Genomic DNA, 20014 nt, shown 5'->3' with positions numbered 1-20014 from the left:
GAGTAGGAGAGGAGGATAATTTTCAGAGATATCCCAGGAGCATAGGATGAGAGCCTAGTGATTAGATTATCATATCCTAGGAGCATGTTGTTAAGTGTTGATACTAAAAGAATGAGGCAGTGTGGAATTAGGCCCGCTTCTCTTGTAAAGAGGATAATTGGTTCAAGTCTGGTCCTAAACATTTAGATGGATAGACTGAGGGCTTTGGGTTACTAGTTTTCCAACTCTTTAAAGCCCAATGAAAAGACAGTACTTCAGTAATCAGAAGAAAAAATTATTTTACAGTCATGTTTAAGAGTGATAGAGATTTGAGGATTGGTTGGGAAGTGTAAAAAGAGTTATGGATGTTTAAAATAACTGCTATAGGGATTTCCCTGGTGGTCCAGTGGTTAAGACTCTGAGCTTCCAATGCAGGGGGCATGGAACTAAGATCCCACATGCCATATGGTGCAGCCAAAAAAAAAAATTTTTTTTTTAAGTAATAAAAGGTTAAAATGGTAGATTAAAAAAAAATAGGTGCCATATGAAGTAAAGGGACAAGATCATAGATACACATAGCATATACATACAAATGTGTGTACAACAGTTAAGTTTTCAATTGGAGCAAAAATCTCATATTGCCAAGATTACCTTTCTAAATCCCTTTTATACTCAGGATGTGAGCTCTTGAAAACTCAAAACCAAAGAATTAACTTTTGGTTTCTATCGGTTTGTTATCTGCAGCCATCTTTTTTCCAAGGGAAGTGGAAGCCAAGGTCTGATTCGGGTAGAGGGAATAAAGTAGGAGTTTTTGAAAAAGGATTATTTATTTCCCTTTGCTGGACACATATGGTTGGCTTTGCTCAAATGAAGTACACTTCTCTATAGAAATACTGCTAAGGGTCAAGATCATAAATCCAGAGATTATGTGATTTTTCTTTCAGCAATCTGGATGTAGTTGCAGAAAAAGTCAGAAACTTCACTTCAGTTTGAAGATTTGTTTGTAGGACAAGTGAGACCAAAGTAAAAGAAAACAAGGAAATTGGGAGTTCTGGTAATAGAGTTGCTAAAGAAATCAACCAGGACATCTCAGACAAGTGGCAACAGAAGGACCGAAAAGATTTAGGAGAAAAGCAATAGGTAAATTTACTATGTAGTGAAAACAAGAGAACTAGTCATAAGAGTAGGAAGTTGTGCCCAACATTTTGATGTATGAATTAAAGATTTCAGAGGTAGATATATAAATTACCAGTTAACATCATAATAGGAATGAGAGGCATTCTCAGTAAAATCAGCAACAAAACAGGGGTATTTACCATTACTATTATTTTTTAATATTGTTCTGGAAGTCTTAAACAATGCATTGAACCATGAAGCAGAAATGAGAGCTACAACTGTTGGAAAAGAGAAAATGAAGCTATTATTTGAATATAGTATTGTCTTATACCGAAAAAAAAATCAAACAAAAGCTGTTAGATTTAAAAATATAAATAAATGAATAAATAAAATAGAGTAAAACCAAGTGGCTGAATATAAGAGAAAATTCAAATATCAATGGCTTTCTCTCATATCAGCAGGAAGGAGACAAAGACAAAAAAGATCCAGCATACATGTAGTTGTAAACTAAATCAAACTAAGTATTTTAGACAGGAATGTAGAATAATGTCAGGTGCTCTTTTGAGCAAATGCTAATAGCTCTAAAATAGGTAAGCTGAAATGTTCTTTAACTTACCTAGTTGTTCTTATCATATTCTTCAAAAGAACAAGAAGTTTACATGTTCTAAAACTTTTCCTATTTAAGATGTTTGTATCTAGAGTTGCAAATCAAAATAAATCATTATACAGCTCAGAAATTTATATTATAAACTGCTAGTGTCATCTTTTTTAAACATAACTGCCACTTGTAATTATCTTCTTGAAGTTCCTTTGGAAGGACTAAGAAGTCAAAGCCAGTTTGAAGAGATGAGATCAAGCTACATTAGAGAGCTCATCAAGGCAATTGGTTTGAGGCAAAAAGGAGTTGTCCCTAGCTCACAGCGTTTCTACCAACTTACAAAACTTCTTGATAACTTGCATGATGTAAGTATTTTGTTTTCTAGAATATTAATGATTATTTTCTGAATTATATCTATAACTTCTTAAATGTGAAATATAAATTTTACTTCATGTGTTTTCTTCAAATTTATATTTGTACTTACATTTTAAAAACCTGCATCATACTGCGCAGAATTTATATTATGCTTTTTTCATTTTCAATGTAGATCACCCACATATCCTTTTACTAGTATTTGTATAATTTGAGAGTAATTTAATGGTTGATAGGAATTGTGATATATTTTTCTGAATATGCTCTCAAATGTTTTTGTCTTAAGCTAGAAAAGATTTTATGTATACAGGAAAAGCAAAGATATGGTTGTGGAGAATAAGACTCTCATACTATTTTGGATGGAGTTATAAGTCAGTAACAATGCTAATGGACAATCTGGCAGCATGTAGCAGTAGTTAAAGTTTGTGTGCTTTTCAAATTCCCACTTTTTAGGACTTATCTTAAATAAATAATTAGACAAGTATTTAAGATATGTATGCATCATTCCCTATACAAGAGGAAAAAAACCCTAGAAATACCTGACACCAAAACTGGGTAAATAAAATAAGATATATGGGGTTAGTCGAGACATATTGCATACAAGCTTTTTTCACTACTGTGTTCAGAAACCACACTAAAATAACAACAAAGCATAAAAAAACCCTCTACTCACCAGGTCAAATTTGAGGCCTCACTGCTGAATATGAACTGACAGCCAAGATTATTAGCTATTTAGATAAAGCCTCTAAAATGTAAGGCAGAGAGCAAAATAAACAGGAAAAAATGTAACTTAAAGGAAAAAGCAAGAGTGCAGAAAATAGAAGAAAGCTTCAAAAAATTAAGATATTCAGAGAAATAAGAATGATTTTTGCAGCAATGAAACAAGAATAGAAAACATTTAAAAAGGAACATTTAGCAAGAAAACACTTTTGGATAATTAAAGAAGAGCAGAAATTAAAAATTCAATATAAATATAAAACTCAGGAAATATAAATCTCAGGAAAACCCAGAAAAATATAACAAAAAAGATAAAGATATGAAAAAGTAGAGAGATAGCAAATTTAGGGGATTAGTCCATGGGGTTCCATTCTCCAGTTAGTAGTAATTTCCAGAAGAAACAAGAGAGAAAATCAAGGCAAGGAAATTATGTAAGAAATCATAAAAGAAAAGTTGCTAGAACTGAAGGATATGAGTTTTCTGAGTGTAAGGGCCCAGTATACAGGCACAGCACAACTGAACCAAGGCACATTGTAAAATTTCAGCATACCTGGAATAAAGAGGGTATCATAAAATATACCAATGAAAAAACAAATAAGTCACATCAAATCATCAGGATTCAGAATGATGTTAGACTTCTCAATAGCAGTACTGGAACCCAGAAAACAATGGAGCAGTACCTTCAGAATTTTCAAGGAAAGAAAAATCTTCAACAAGTTTTTTTACCAGCCAAACCATCAAACAAATATGATGGCATCATAAAAGTATTTTCAGACTTGCAAGATCTCATAGAGATTATCTCAAATACAAACTTTCTCAAGGGCACCTGCAGGATTTCTTACAACAAAACACTGGAGTAAGCCAAAGTAGAAGATTCAACCCAAGAGAGATGCAAAGGGGTGTCCCAGCACATTAACTAATGAAGAGGATTTCAGGACACTAATACCAAGAAAAAAATGGAACTGAGCTATTACCAATTGCATGAACATATTGAAGTGAGTCTTTACAATTCTGTCAGAAAATTTGCCTATGGCTTTGTAATATAGAAAAAACAAAGGAATAGAAACATAAGGTGATTAGCCCTAGCAAAATTAAAGTAAGTCATATAACAAAGAAAATGTAATCCAGTAAAAAACAAAAATCTTTGTAATATAAATGTTAGATATCGATTTAGCCAAAAATTGAGATATAACTACATAGAGAATGGAGAGAAGAGAAAGTGTGTGTAGTTGGGGAGGGGGGTATATAGTACAAGAGAGCTAAATACTCATTTAATAGAAACTTAATCAATAATGTAAACTTTGGAAAATAAAATTTATTAGAAATACACAGATAAATGTCAAATGACACAGGCTAAAGAAGTTTAAAGTGGTTACGTCTGTGTTGTTGCTGCTGTTGCTTTTGTTGGTATAGGTCTTCCAGTACTAGCTGACTTTCAAAATTATGTACATGAATTACTTTGACAAAATTAAAATTAGATTAAAATGGATTATGCTGGGTTGTTTGTACTGAAATAGAAGAGTCTATATATTGTCTATATGTTGTTATATGAAAAAGCTGGATTAAGAAATAGACTATAAAATAATTTCATTTATGGAAATATATATGCATGTGTGTATATTATGTGTATACCTGAGTATATATTAAAAAAAACCCTTGAATATACCAAAATGTTCACACTGGTTATCCTGTGGGATTACAGAATACTTTCATTTCTTTAAATCTTTCTATATATTAGGATATTTTGTCATGAGTATGTAATATTTTACATATTATGCTAGAAAGTGGAGGGAGATGTTTTCAGTTCGGTAAGAAAAAAACATCTTAAGTATTTCTATTATTAAAAAAATAAGCTGCCATGTTTGTATAGTATATGAATATATTATTTTTCTTACATGTTTCTTATCCATTTGTTAAACCAACAGCTTGTCAAACAACTTCATCTGTACTGCTTGAATACATTTATCCAGTCCCGGGCACTGAGTGTTGAATTTCCAGAAATGATGTCTGAGGTTATTGCTGCACAATTACCCAAGATCTTGGCAGGGATGGTGAAACCTCTTCTCTTTCATAAAAAGTGAATGCCGTTTTTATCTTTAAAAAATTAAATTTTTTCTGTTTTTATTTTGGTCAGGATTATGAGGTCTCGAGTTTTTACAATGTTCTTCTCAAAGCCTTACATTTATAACATATCGTACTGTGTAAATTTCAGATAAAAGTTGTGAGGTTTAATTGATTTCCTCTATAAAGCATAATTTGAATTTTTAGTGTTTTCGTGTACCCATATTTTCTTTTAGAGTTTACAAGATTGAAAAAGTATTAGGTTGATTGTTAAAGTTAATCTTATTCATATCATTTCATACCATTTAGGTGAGATTTTTAACTTTCACATATAACAAATCTTCTACCGTAGAGAAAAAAAAAATCTTATACATAAAAATAAAAAGTTATTATATGTTCTTTCTATATAGCTCCCTTTGGTTCCCTAATTATATTTACAAAAATGAAACCTTAAAATGGTATGCAAAATTCTGTCTATATGTGTGTATATACATTTTCATGAGGAGGAAATTTATAACCTTAATCAGATTCTCCAAAGTGTTTTTAATGCAAAAAATATACAGAAAAAGAGTTTAAAATTCTTGAAATAGATTGATGCTACTCAAACTAGGATAACCAGCTTATATGTTAAGACTGTTTCCCAGATTTGAAACACAGATCTCTAAGAAAGTTATTAAGGAGAACCATAGCATATGACAAGAGCATTATGGGTTTTGTAGTATTTCACTAATCTTTTTTGGGGAATTGTCCTGTAATAAGGTATTCTGTATCGAAATAGGAAGTTGGAAGTCAGAGAGTCTGTGGCCTAACTCCACTCCTTACATCTAGGGCGTGTGGAAAGTCACTTAACCTTACTGAGTCTCACCGTTAATATTGGTGTAATAATAACTTTCCAGTAGAATGTTCCTTTCGGTGAGAGCTTCTTATTCACTTCTCAAATCAAAGAAGAAAGGAAGGCAGGCAAGCAGGGAGGGAGGAAAGGTGGGAAGAAAAAAAAAGGAGGGAAGTAAAAAGAAGAGAGAAATATTACTCTCTTTCTCCACTCAGTAGGACATATTGGACAAATCACAGTTAAAAAATTTTGAGTGTCTCTGATCCAATCTAAGAGATATTTCAGGAAACACTAGAAACTGGCTGAAAATAATACAGCCAATTACAATAACTAGAAAACCCACAATTCACTTTGTTATATGAGCTGAAAATAACCCTTTAGGAGACAAACAAGAGTTCTTTTCTGAGGTGTCACTGGAGATCCATTAAAAAAAAATAAAATGCACACACACATACATAAAACAGGAAGAACCACTGGCAAAAATCAAAACCTATGACTTTTTTTTTCCTAGATAAAATAATTTATACCAATTTTAAGCATATATATATATAATTTTTAACAGCTTGGAGAAACTAGTAGACAATTCTTTTTTGAAATTTCTTTAAAATTGGACGTTACCTTACAAATAAAATATTCTACCTTATGCAGATTAATAGTTGTTAATGAGAAAATCAAACTCTGAAAACAATATAGAAAACATTTACTGAAGAGTCTGATTTCTTAATGCATTTTTAAATTACCCATTCCCTTCAACTGATAAATACTTGCAGTTTACCAAGGGAAAGTAATATAGAATAATCTTAATGAATAGTAATATGACCCCCAAAACAAGATAAAGTGATTTCATCTGATCAAAAAAATTGGCATGATAATCTTACCATAACTGTTTCTTGCCAATAACTTCTTCAATTTTCAAAATGAATTAACTATAGAGCATGTGTAAACAGTGAATCCTCATAAGGGATGTGAAATAGGGATTAAAACAAGTTCCAACCAGGGCCCTTGGCTTGGGTTCTTTAGGTCCATGTGGCAAATAGATAATATACAAATTTTATAATGCTTGGTTATAACTTTCAATAAGAGTTTAACCCAAGAATTCCCAATAGTCTTAACATTAGTATAAAAATGGTCTGTTCCTTAGTATGTCTATCTACATGTCTTTTTCTGTGACTACATATGTATTATAATAGACTGTGGACTGCTCTTTAGTACTTCAAAGTCTTAAACACACAGACTCATTCTGTCTCCATTCTCCAGGCCAAAGTTATTTTCCTAAAAAGATCTAATTTTGCCATTACCTCATGTGAAAATGTTCACTGACTTCCAGTCACCTACTGCAGTGCTTCTCAACTATAGCTGCACATTACGGTCTCCAGGGGAGATTTTTAACAATACCCTTTCCTGGGCTCCATCCTCAGAGATTATATTTTAATTGGTCCACTCTTCTTATTAATGCAGGCACATGATAGTCACTCTGAAATGGTGTTGAAGCATCAATTTCTGTAACTTTACTCTCTTTATTTTCCTCTGTAATACATTCATCTTATGTTCCAGCCACACAAATCTTTTTACCACCAATCTTCTGCCTTAATTTCCCCCCTTTGATACCAGTCCTATCTCAACCTTCAAGACTCAGCCAAACATTACTTCTGTCGTGTGTTCCCTGCATCTTCCAGATAGTGACTTGTTTCCTCCTAAGAATCTGCATGTATTTTTTGCACATCTGGATCACTATAGTGGGTTATTCTGTATTGTTACTCTACTACTAGTCTGAGAGCCACTTTGAGATAGGACAATAGCGTTCCTCGGCTGGGAGTTGAATGACATGTTCTCTGGGTTTGGTATCGCCATGGATCTCTCTTTCTTTTGTTACATCGGGGCATATTTCTGTACACATGGCTTTATCATGTTCTCTTCCCATGCTCCCTAACTTCATCTCTTAAAGTTTTCCAACTTTCCTTCCTACTTTGTGAGCTCTCTCCTTGTACTGACTATAACATAGGAGAATATAAGTACATTATTTACTTATTAAGAACACACTTTATGCTCCCTGTTCTAAATTTTAAAACAGAATGGCGTATTAGTTCCCTCCCTAAGAAAAATTCCACAAACACAATTGTTTCTTATATTTAAGTAGCCCTAAATTGTTTTGTATTATAAACCTCAGTATACAAAATTTTCTCATCTCTGATTTCATTCAATAAATATTTATTGAGTGCCTGCTGTTAGCACAAGAAAACCTAGATGTCTAAATACTAGGATTTAATATTTCAGGTTAAGGTTTAAAAAATGAAAGAAACCTTTTGGAAAAGAACATGACATCACCAAATGGAAGATATCTAGCCTCTAAATCTTTTTCTCTACAAATTCCTGCCAACTAATGTCTCCATTGCTATGTAGTAGCCATAACCTTTATCTTAATTTTATAGGTCATGTTCTTCCTGGTGGCTCTAAAGTGAAATTAAATCATAAGAAGACAGGTTATATATCAGAAAATACTTGAAGGGTACTGAAATAGATTATTGAGTTAATAAAAATATTTCTCTTAAAAAGGTTTGAGAAGCCATTTGAGTCTGAAGCAATTATACCTCCAGTGTCAGTTGTTACGTAGCAATTGTGTTTTTATTTAAAAACATGGCAATTTTATATTGGGCAGTACTATTATTTTTCACATTTAACATTAAAATAATTTGTTGCGAACACAGATAATATGCAAATACAGTGGTCAATATGTTTTCTACAAAAACAATGCCTTTCAAATAGCCATACCAGGTCAACCTGTAACTTCTAAATTATCTACAGCTACAGTGATATATTTGAAAATGAGTACCGTGTAGAGAGCTGAAACAGGCCTGCACTCCATTTCTCTGCCATTTAGTACCTGGATGAGCTTGAGCAAGTCATTAACCTCTCTGATTAAACCTGCCTTGCTAATTGTTTTGTGGTTAATGGAAATGAAAATGAAAAAGTGTACAGGTGTTCAGAAATAGTAACTGCTATTATTATGTTTTCATTAAGCCATACTTCTGGTTATGATTTTATCAAATCTGGTATATTCTATAGTGAAACCAAGGAATCTAGAAAATGAAGTTGCTTTATTGCTATCTGTATGTACATATGAATATTTAATATATTTGATTTGAAATTAGAGCTCAAAAGTCTTCAATTAATTTCTTCCTCTGAAAAAAATATAGTCTTTTGAGTGAGGCCTGCTTAATCAAAAATCTAAAGAGCCTATCGCCCTTTGATTATAATAATAAGAGTAATAGTACTGATTTTGACCTTTTTAAAAAAGTATTTCTTTAAAATATAGAGAGCTTAACTAAAACACAGCCCTTCCAAAAATCTATGCTATTATACTACATGGTTAGATTATTTTTACTATGGTACTAATTCTTCAAAAAGGAACAATGGGCCTAGAAATCATGATAAAGTCATCAACTCCCAAAATAACTTTCTATCCTTAAGACTATGGTATAAAATTCCCAGGAGAGATCTTTATGTCTGCCTTGATCTTGCATTCCTTTGGTGAGATAGCTATTAAATTTCTGGAGTTTTTTCTGTGAATACCTGAGCAATTTCTCTCATGTACATTTACCCTTTACACACCAGATTTCAGGATAGAATATGAATCCTTTTAAGTATCTTTACAATCTCCAGAGCATTATGTATAAGCACTCAAATTTTTTTTAAAAAAATTTGTTTTTAAATTTAAAGATACCTCATTTTTATACTCAAGAATTCAACAACCATGTCTCTACTGATAAAGTTAAATGGACAAGCAGACAACCCAAGAAAGGGCATAACTATCTTTTCCTCAAAGTATGCCTTTTAAATACCCATTGGATAGGGGGAATTTGCACATCTCAAATTTTACAGGAAATACATAGCCAGAAAATCTCACAAGTTTTCCAAGTCCTAAATTGCTTATCCACACTAGACTAAATCATGTAATGATTTTAATGAAGAGAAAATTGCTTGATTTCTGTGGTTTCGCTGTATTTTCCTTACTCAATGTTTAGTGAAAAGACAGTCTCTGTCTCCATCTAGCATCCATTATCTATTTAATGTACCATTATTCCATACTCCCTGGTCCTTATCAAATCCAAAAATTGAATAAAAAGCAGTAAAATAAATGACTGCTTACTTCATATTATGGAATCCAATCCATCCTGGCTTGGTCTACATCCATAGTATGAATCAAGAATGTGAACTGGGCCAAGATAATTGCATTCAGGTTGGATCACATCCCCATATAAGTTCAGGAAAAGTCCCTACAGACCATCAAGTTACTTGGGGCCAATAAAACCTGTACCTCCAGAGTTAGGCATGAAACAGGGTGGCTTAAAAATTTGAAAAAAAAGAAAAAGCCAAGAGTAGTGTCCTTTAATTATTTTAATAATTAATTTATTTAATTAATTACTTTAATAATTATTAATTTTCTTTAATAATTCCTCCCTGTCATTAGAGAAGATTTGAGAATTTGGAGGACATTGATGATAAGTTAAATAGCAGCAGTTCATAGTAGCAGTGATTTAACATGTACATTACCTAAGTATCCTATAGCCAAAGCAAAGACAAATACAAAGGGATCTGCTCCTCTTCTTGGAGTTGATCACATTCCAAGGCATTGCTCCGGGCATTTGCCTGGAGGCTGCGCCTAGGCTTGTCCACAGCCCTGTGCAGCTGTGGAGTTTGGAAGAGTATTACAGGACTTGCTGGATTAGTCCCAAAATGTCAACCTCATTTTCAGTTTACTGGCTCTTGTTGCTTTATGTCATGCTGACCTTACTGTTAAACACGTGTTTGTTTGCTTTCTTTCCACTCACGGAGAGAAGGGGAAAGGATTACTTTTAGCTGGTTGAAAGCTTTAACTGACAAAAGACTTTCAGAGAAATGTGAATTAAGCAGCTAAGAAAGCTTACCCTGTCCATTGCTTTAAAGAAAATTAAATTGTTAACTGCAGTGTGACATCAGTATAACGGTCAACATTTAGATATATTTGAGCAAAATATTTAAATGGTATTGTAAATAGTTGTTAAGGCAGGCATACACTGTAGCTTATTTTTATAATCTTTTGAAATTGCTCTTAATATATCAAATCCTAATATATCCAATTTAGCAAACATAACTTATTCTAAATGAAGCCTACTTAAATGTTTTCCTCTTGTCAATTATATATAAAGCTTAACATCTCTTTTTCTATGAAATTTACTTACCTGTGAGAGGTTTTTGTTGTTGTTATAAAATATTTATCGAAAGGAGTGGTTTAAAACTTTTTGCCATTAGCCTTTTACTAACCCCCTCCCTCAGAAAAGCTTATATTTTAAAGTATCTCCCCACTAAACTGTACTCCTATTAAGAAATAGTTGCTTTGTTTTCTTCGTGGTTTACTATTCAAAGACATATCAGTGTTGCTGAGTAGCGTATCAATTATGTGCACACTGATTTGATGGTTTTTGTGCAGCTTTAACTTGGTAAATTAAAAACTGATTTTTAAAATATATAGTAGCAAAATAATCAATGGACATCTATCGTACTAAGGGCTTTAAAATTCATGAGAAACACCAAAAGTTTTATGTAGAGTTAATATAATCATACCATATTCTCGTCAAGACAGAGATAAGCAGCTCTGCTTGTTCTCTATAGGGTAAAAATAGTATCCAAAATTTACTTAAAATGGTTAAGTCCTATATTTAATATAATTGGGGGTAGAAAGAGATTTTCACATAGCAGTCTTTAGAACTCATCACTTTAACCAATAAAGTATCGTCTTATGGCCTGAGTATTATGTGCATTTTAACTTTTTCTGAAACATGCATAACCACAAGAAAAGTCAGGGCAAAGTGTTTTAAAAAAAGCTTTTCATTGGAATTTGGAAAAAAAAAAAAGAAAAAAATATAAAAGTTCCTCATATTTTCCAAGGAGTAAATATAACTTACAAAAGTGAAATGGAGAACTTCTCTAAACAGTAGCTTAAAATGTTTCCCTTGATTAGTGAGCGAAACAATAATGCTAATGATACAAAACACGGTGATTATCTACATTGATGACAATGCTAAATGTTAGAGAAATAATCACGCACTATCCAAGCATATAAAACATAAATTATGCTCACAGGCTTGTTTTTTGCTTTTAAGAAAGATGTCCATTTTCTAATTTGAGGCTACATAGTTTAGAAAAAAAATCACTGAGCTCTAAGTTTCTGTTTAGCTGTCAATCAATTAGGTGTCTTAACACTTAAAAAGCAGGGAGAGAAAGAGGAGAGGGGAGAATGAGAGGGAGAGAGAGACAAAAAGAGAAGGAAAGAGAAAAAGAGGGAAGGGAGGGAAGAACTAAAGAGGGAAGGAAGGAAGAAAGGAAAGAAGGAAGGAAGGAAGGGGGAAGGGAGGGAGGAAAAAGGTTAGGATCAAATTATCCATTTCAACTCTGAAACTACAGACTTTTTATTAATAGTTTACATCAACATAAAGTAGCTGACTCTCAGTTATCTATGTCAACAGAAGGAAAAAAAGCCCTGAAAACAACAAAAAATTGTGGGTTTTTTTGCAAAGTTGAAAACTCTGACTTTAGGAGTCATTTTTAAAATTTATTTATCTTTTTTATGAGTCATTTTATTCTTCAGCAACTAGTTACAAAGCATTATTGTGTGGTATGCCAGTCATTTAACCAGATTGTGAAGATAAGCAGTGAATACATTAGACAGCAATCCTACATTCTCTGAGTTTACAGTTGGATGGGAATTAGATACAGGTAGATAGAGAGTTACAATATTGTATGTCAAATGTCATGGTAGAGGAAGTACAGGGAGCCATTGGAGCACCTAAGAGGGGCACCTAGCTTGAATTTAAGAGTGGACAAAGGCATCTTGGAAAGAGGTCTAAGCTATGATCTAAAAGTGGTTTAATAATTAGCTAAGCATGCGGAATCAGAAAATGCCAAAGGCAGGAAGAGAAGAGTATTCCAAACAGGAGGTAACAGCATATGCACAGACCTGATGGTGAGAGAGAGTATGGCGTGGGGGCTGACGATGAGGCTGAAGCAAACAAGGTCCACGTCATTAATGGTCTTGTACACCATGTTAAATTGTGTAGTCTTGATTCTTGTTTAAGCAGGAGAGCAGCATAATTCAGATTGGTGTATAAGAAAACTCACCCTCACTGCAATATGGAGAAAAGAGCTGGAGATGGATAATCCTGGAGGCAGAGAGAACATTTTTTAGGAAATTGCAGTATTCTGGCAGAAAATGATGGTCATAAACATGAAGAGTTGGAGGGCATCATCACCTCCTCCCTAGTTTTCCAGAGGTTTTAAAAAAACATAACTTAGAAGTATTGACAGAATTTATGGAAATAGGTGAAATGTGCCATATTAATTGTCAAACACAAGGTCAGATGCCTATTTATTCTGCTGCTGTGTTGAAATTTCAAAATTTTCATCAATAAAGACAATAAAAACTAAGAAACTTAGTTTACCAAGTTATAGAATCCTATCTGCTCAAACAATTTCTACCCCTCCACCAATATTCCCACCTTTGCATGTCTATTAAATCTCAATATCCTGGTTTTTGCACAAAGGTGAGACTAGAACAGCTTAAGAATCAGCAAACGGGAAAGAAAGGGAAACTGTGCTGTACTAAACTAAGAAAAAATAAATACATCCTTTGTATAGATCGTTCTTCAGATGCTGTTATCCAGTATAGCTACAAAATAATACACACAAAAAATGCTTAGTTCTCTGTAAGGAGTCTTGACTTCCTGATGATATCTTCTGCACAAAGACTTTTTCATGACTTCGCAGAGTGTGGGGAGTTGAGGAAGGAAGGCTGGTGAGTGATAGAATGGGGAGCAAACTTGGCACATGAAAATAATATATCTACAGCTTTCAGTTTCAAAGAGCCTTATTTTGAATTACCTCATTCAGTTTCCATCAAGGGCTGTTCTTCCTTTTCACTTCCACTAATCAATGACAGATAGGAAGAGAAAGATGCTAATGTGCAGGCAGTGGCAGTGGGAAGGGGTCTTCTTTCTCCCGGTCTTCACTGGCCTTGCCAGTCCCTTGCCATCCTGGTCATAAGAACCCACTGCTATCACCTCATGTTTAAGTCACTGGCTCATAAACGCATCTGTTCTCTCTTCTCCAGTATTACAGGGTGCTGGGACTTGTCTGACTTTGTATCTTCCATTCCTTGCTGGCTCAGCCTATCCTTCTTAGGCCCAGCTGCTTTCCCAGTCTGGCTTCTGTGTGTGGTCACCTTGCCCCTTCAGGAGAGCCAGGGCTCACCACCTGCCTTCTAAGCCACCGTCCAGCTGGCACCATGCTGAATCCAAACTTCTCTGAGATGCTTGTAGACGTTACAGCATCATAAAAGCCACAGTTTTCTCGGACGTCTCCTTACTTGTTTGGATGTTCTGCTGCCCATCCCACTTCCTTCAAAACTGGGACACTGTCATCTGATTTTCCTACTCTTCCTCTTCCTTCTTCTGAATCACAGAAGCCTCTCACTTCCTCTTCCTGTCTGTTGGAGTCTTCCCCTGGGTCTTTGAGTTTCCTTCATCTATTCCTAGGAACTCTTTCTGTTTGAGTCCACCTCTAAAGGAGACCTTTGAGATTTAGAAGACCTTTTTTTTTTCCTGTTGAGAAAGTCCCATTCTCCAGACTTGTGTTGCTCTAGATTTCAAAGACCAATTGTGAAAACACAAGCTAAACGTCAACTTCCTTTAAGCATTTCTGCTGTAACAATTTGAATTCTTCTTGGAGCAACATGGCTGCTTCTAACTGACTAGGAAAAGGGTCAAGTGTCAAAAAGAAAAACACAAAGACGAATATTTTTCAATAACTATATTCTTTGGATGAGCTTTGGGAATTCACACGAAGTTTTCTGTCAAGAGGATGAGACTCTCCCTTCCCCTGTGTATGCCTAACAGCTCTGGTACTGGCTGGTGACAAAGACATAGCTATAAAATTTATGGGATAATGGACTTGTAACAACATCACCACATACTTATTTTCAATCTAATGCTTTGTACTTTACCTGAAATATTTAGTACACTTATTTGCACATAGTAGATTTTTACATTTTGTTATATTGAAATTGATGAAATATTCAGTTATCCTCTTTACTCCTTGATAGTAAAACTAGTGTAATATTTGGCAAGAGATGCAGAGAGTCATCATTTTCCTCTCTCAAGACCCACCCCCCTTTTGGTTCCCATTGCTTCTATCCTATTTTCAGTGCATAGTAGGGGCCTAAGTGAATACACTAGACTTACACCTTTAAAGATATTTAGCCCTTGTATACATCTTGAGTCCAGTTTCACACACCTAGCTCCTCATTTTTAAGTGGAGAAGACAATGTTTGAAATTTATCTGAGGTTTTTGCAGAGAGAGTGAGACTCTTCTTCTTTGTATGCCTGGCACTGGTTCCCTGGTGGTGGTTAGGTGACAAATGCAAAACCATAAAAATTAGGTGAAGTGGGCACCTAACAATATCGTTACATACTTATTTTCAATCTAATGTTCAAAATTCCATCTTTGTTTTTAAACTGAAAGTGGACTTCAGAAAAAATATTTCATGATTCACATGAAAAAACCGAGCCAGTCTGCTCCATTTGACAGGTGTCTGACATTAAATTGGCTGGCAGTTTGAAGTGAATCATCTTCAAATAATATGTTCTCTTAAGAAGAATTTACCACTAATTCTTATTATTCTTATTACTACTCTGTGTGATAAAAAAAATAAACACTTCTATATATGTCTTTATTAATGAATTAGAGCACCCAAAACCTCAATATAATTATATATATGCAATTATATATTATAAAATATATAAGGTGCATAAGAATCATCAGTACATTCTTCTTTACCAGTCACTTTAAATTTATAATCAACATTTCAGCTTGTACAGTAATGTACGTGGCATATGGTGAGATCATATAGATAGTGTCCGTGACTGTGTGTACATTTTAATGAAGCAAGGACTGATTCTCAGACAATTAAATTCAATCCAACTAATTGTTCGTGAAGACAAAATACACTCAACTGTTTTCTAATAAGATTCAATAATGCAGTGTTTTGGTTACTCACAATGGTAAAGTAAAAGGTTTGATATTTATTATACAAATATATCTATCTTCATACGAAATTTAATGCACTTAACATTAAAGTGAAAAAGAATGTAATCTGATTGTTAAAAAAGTATTTCAGACAATTACTGTGCATTTGGCTTCATTACTATGAATATCATTTAATATAGCACTGGAAATATGCAAATATTCTCCTTTGGTAAATAAGTGCCTAGAGTATATAAGGAACTGTACTAAGCCTTTTGCAACACAAAGAGTAGAACAGATTTCTTGCTTTTAAGTTCCAGAAGTTAAGATGCCAGATGTTGTTTGAAAAATCGACATACTTCTTTCTTACTCAGTCACCTATATTTGGAGTAGACTTGGAGAAACAAAATAGTTTTATTGAATTATTTGTCCATGAACATGTTCTTATAACATAAAAAAAGATTTCATTTATTCTCTTTTAACACTGTATTTTCAGTTTTAAAATTAAACATATCCCCATATTCAGATTTACAAACTTAAATGATGTTGAGAAACTTCATATTTGTCTATAAAACCATATGCTATATTTTTATAAATATCTGATTTTTGTAGTTGAAGTTTTTCTAACTTACATTTAAGTTAACTAATGAATAAAGAGAAAACATGGTAAATGGCCATGAGTGTAAATGCATGTGGCACTCTATTCTCTGGTGTCAGAGTCACTATAACAAGCTAAAGAGTATGTATATCACTCAACCTACTTTTTAAAAGAAACATTTTATTTAAATGGTAGAATATTATATTACCTGATCAGATGAGGTCAAATTTCATCTTATAAATGATCTATTTCAAACATAGAATACTTTAACTTTATAAAATGCAGAGATCTGTCATCAGTTATTTGTGAGCAGTTTAGAATTCGTAAGTTTAAACAACTATGAAAAAACAAACTTTTTATTCTGAATTAAATCAACTGCCCATAATTATGCTGTGATATGAGAAGTAGTTTACCATAGTATTGAAGAGCACATGTTCCGGAGCCAGACACTCTCAGTCTGATTCCAGGTTGCACCATTTGCCAACTACTTCATGTCTCTGCTTCAGTTTCCTTATTGTAAAACGGGCACAGTATTGTATCTCTCTCATAGGATGTTATGAGGATTAAATGAATTAGTATAAATAAAGTACTTGGAGTAGTGCCTGGCATGGTATGCACTGTCTAGGTGTTTTGTCCAACTTAAATGGCTTTTTCTTTAATAGACAGATGATTAAGAGTACAGAGGACATTTAGATTTTTATCTTACGTAAACTCCTCAACAACAGTAATTTTTAAGGTCATATGAAATTCAGTAGTGTGGTACTCATCAAAGTAAATTTTTTCAGCAAATGAGATTAAGGATGGACTCTTACAAGTGAAATGTGATCAGATATAGATCAATAAAATTATCAGTCTAAGTAGCCACAATTCTTCAATTCTCGTACCTGAGACAGTTTCCCATATGAGGCAGATTGGACTAATCAAATCTATATTATTTTTGTAGAACCAGACTAACAGCTTCTTTTTCTCTCCCCAATAAATAATTTTCCCCAATATGTAGGAAAAGAAAAGAACTTCTGAATCTCTTACATATGCTTACTAAAACAATAATATTGGAAAATCTATTCATAAAATAGCTAAGTTTAGCTTTAACTTAAAATCTAAAATTTTATTCTTTTGGCATTAAAGGACTTCAGTATTGCTTACATCTCAAAAATTACTATGGAACAAAAAAGTAAGGTCCTTATTTTGTGTAGTCCTTGTTCTGTCACATGAAGAACATCCTCAAAATTTTAAATATTCCATTTTTTTCCAAATAACACTTGAGTCAGATTTGTGAATGAAATATGTTTAAAAGGGGAATAAAATAAAATCCAACATTAACCATTTTTTACCATTGTATGTAGTAAGGTAGGTAGTGTATTTTGTGACCTGCCTAGTGTATTTTATTTTTCTTCCTGTGGGAGAAGCCAGCTATAATTTATTTTCATTGATTTTTCACATTTTAAGATCATAAAACCAGGATGCATCTTATAATTCATGCTATCTTACAATGCCATTGGTCAAGTTGAAGTCATACACAGTTGTGTGAAAATCTTCCCTTGACACCTCCTCATAAAGTCAGAAAACATCCCTAGCATCAATGAAATACGGTATGAGTATATATTCAATTCTTCATTCATAGAATCCCACTGATTCTACTTCTTTTAATCTGTGTTGATATCAGTTCCTATTTATTTAGACCAGTAATCAATATGCATTCAATAAAAGCAGTTTTTTTAGCTGCTACTTATTTGAGTAACTACTATGCACCAGGTCTTGCACTAGGGAGGAGCTTTACATATATTATCTCTAGCTCTTACTGTAATCTTTGCAAGCTAAATATTATGAGTTCCATTTTACAGAAGAGAAAACAGAGGTTCAGAGTAGTTCAGTAAATTTGAAAAACATTTCTTGCACTATTGCTCTTCCAAAAAGAAAAGGAGATTCTGTCACATTTTTCCAAATTAAATTAATTTTCCTGGCATACATATTAAATCTTTTGATTTAATTTGAGAAATTTGAGTTTTTATTTTAGAATTGAAGAAACTTTAAAAATCCTTATTAATAGATGTGCTGCTGTCTGTTTAAGCCTCATGAATGTGAATTGGCTTTGGCATTCTTAACAGAACTATAAAAAGCTTCTGGGGGAAAAACATCAATTTTTCTGGGGAAACCAAAATAAAAATAGCACTAATTTCCCAACATTATAGCCCCTGCTAAGGAATTCATTAAATATCATAAGAAACTCCACTCCTCCCCTACTAAATTTATGACTAAAGATTTGAATCTGATTTAATTACTGAAAAATAATGTATGTATGTATGTGTGTGTGTGTGTGTGTGTGTGTGTGTGTGTGTGTGTGTGTATATAGAGAGAGAGAGAGAGAGAGATTTGTTCAAGCAATTCACTGACATGGTCTGTGCAGTTCTAAAAACGGGTCTTTTTATTGACAGAAAATTACTTTGGATTAAACAGTTAACTGATAGCTTCTAGGTCTATAAAAATTACCAGAATACAGTGCCTTTATATATATATCTTAAAGAAAATACACCTTAAAATCTTACTCAAAGTGAAATTAGGGAGTATTATATAAAGTATACATTCTTGAAAGTCAAAGTGTCTCTGATTTGTAGTCTCAGGGTGGCTCCAAGTGCCTTGGCAAGGAGTGTTTTTTAATGGTTGGAATTTTGAGGATAAATTCACATTCTCAATATTTCCATTATTATATTTACTAAATTGTTCTGATAAAATCAATGCCTTAGTGCCTATACTATTTCAAATATCTTTATGTTTTAATCCTTATGTACCAGAAAGTTTAGGTAAATAATCATCTACTCCTTATTTAAAAGTAAGATAGATATAAACACAAAATATTTCTGTTGAAAAATATTTAAAGTTGGACCATGTGCTAGGCAAAGAGGAAAAAAATGTGGTAAATACAAAATTATTCATAGAATTCACATTTAAATTATGAAATTAATTCTTCCTTAATTTATTAAGACAGTTTTAGCAGAACTACACAATGGAATTGTTTCCTTTAAATAAGATTTAAATCAGACCAACCTGGACGATATAGAATAGATGAAAATGTTTTTACTTTTCAGATTTATTTTGATCTTCACAAATCTTACACATTTCCTAATAACAGCAATGATTTAAAGATGTACTGTTGGGCTTCCCTGGTGGCGCAGTGGTTGAGAGTCCGCCTGCCGATGCAGGGGACGCGGGTTTGTTCCCCGGTCCGGGAGGATCCCACATGCTGCGGAGCGGCTGGGCCCCTGAGTCATGGCTGCTGAGCCTGCGCGTCTGGAGCCTGTGCTCCGCGACGGGAGAGGCCACAACAGTGACAGGCCCGCGTACCGCAAAAATAAATAAATAAAATAAAGATGTACTGTTCTTGCTGAAACATTACAGAGTTATGAATAATTTATCAAAGGAAAGAATAATTTTAAGAATTTTGAGCGTCAAAAAACTGTTAGATTTTTGTGAAATTTTTTATAATTTACCAACAAACCATTATTACAGTTATTCAAGTTCCTAAATGGCATTTAAATTACTGAAATTATGCATAGTAAGAAAAACATATTATCTAAATTCCCACATGTGAGAAAATATAGAAAAGGGGGAAAATCTATAAATTATGCAACAAAATTTAAGCTGAGGGGAGAATGTGATATTCACATTAATTGAGCCAGAGTATTTGCAT

At 33.3% G+C, this 20014-nt stretch overlaps 1 protein-coding gene across 2 annotated transcripts in view; it reads left to right on the top strand.

The window, feature by feature from the left end:
- Positions 1-4986, top strand: part of PGR (progesterone receptor) — a 98457-nt gene extending 93471 nt beyond the window's left edge. For both annotated transcript variants that reach the window (XM_030883707.3, XM_030883706.3), the window contains 2 exons: positions 1901-2058; positions 4708-4986. In XM_030883707.3, coding sequence (XP_030739567.1) covers positions 1901-2058; positions 4708-4863 — 314 coding nt within the window. In that variant the 3' untranslated portion in view covers positions 4864-4986. The remainder of the gene's footprint in view (positions 1-1900; positions 2059-4707) is intronic.
- The last annotated feature ends 15028 nt before the right edge of the window (positions 4987-20014 follow it).

The sequence above is a fragment of the Globicephala melas genome, chromosome 8, assembly GCF_963455315.2.
Source record: "Globicephala melas chromosome 8, mGloMel1.2, whole genome shotgun sequence".
In the NCBI taxonomy this organism is placed as follows: Eukaryota; Metazoa; Chordata; class Mammalia; order Artiodactyla; family Delphinidae; genus Globicephala; species Globicephala melas.
Note: the sequence above shows the minus strand (reverse complement) of the source record. Positions and strands in the feature narration are given on the sequence as shown.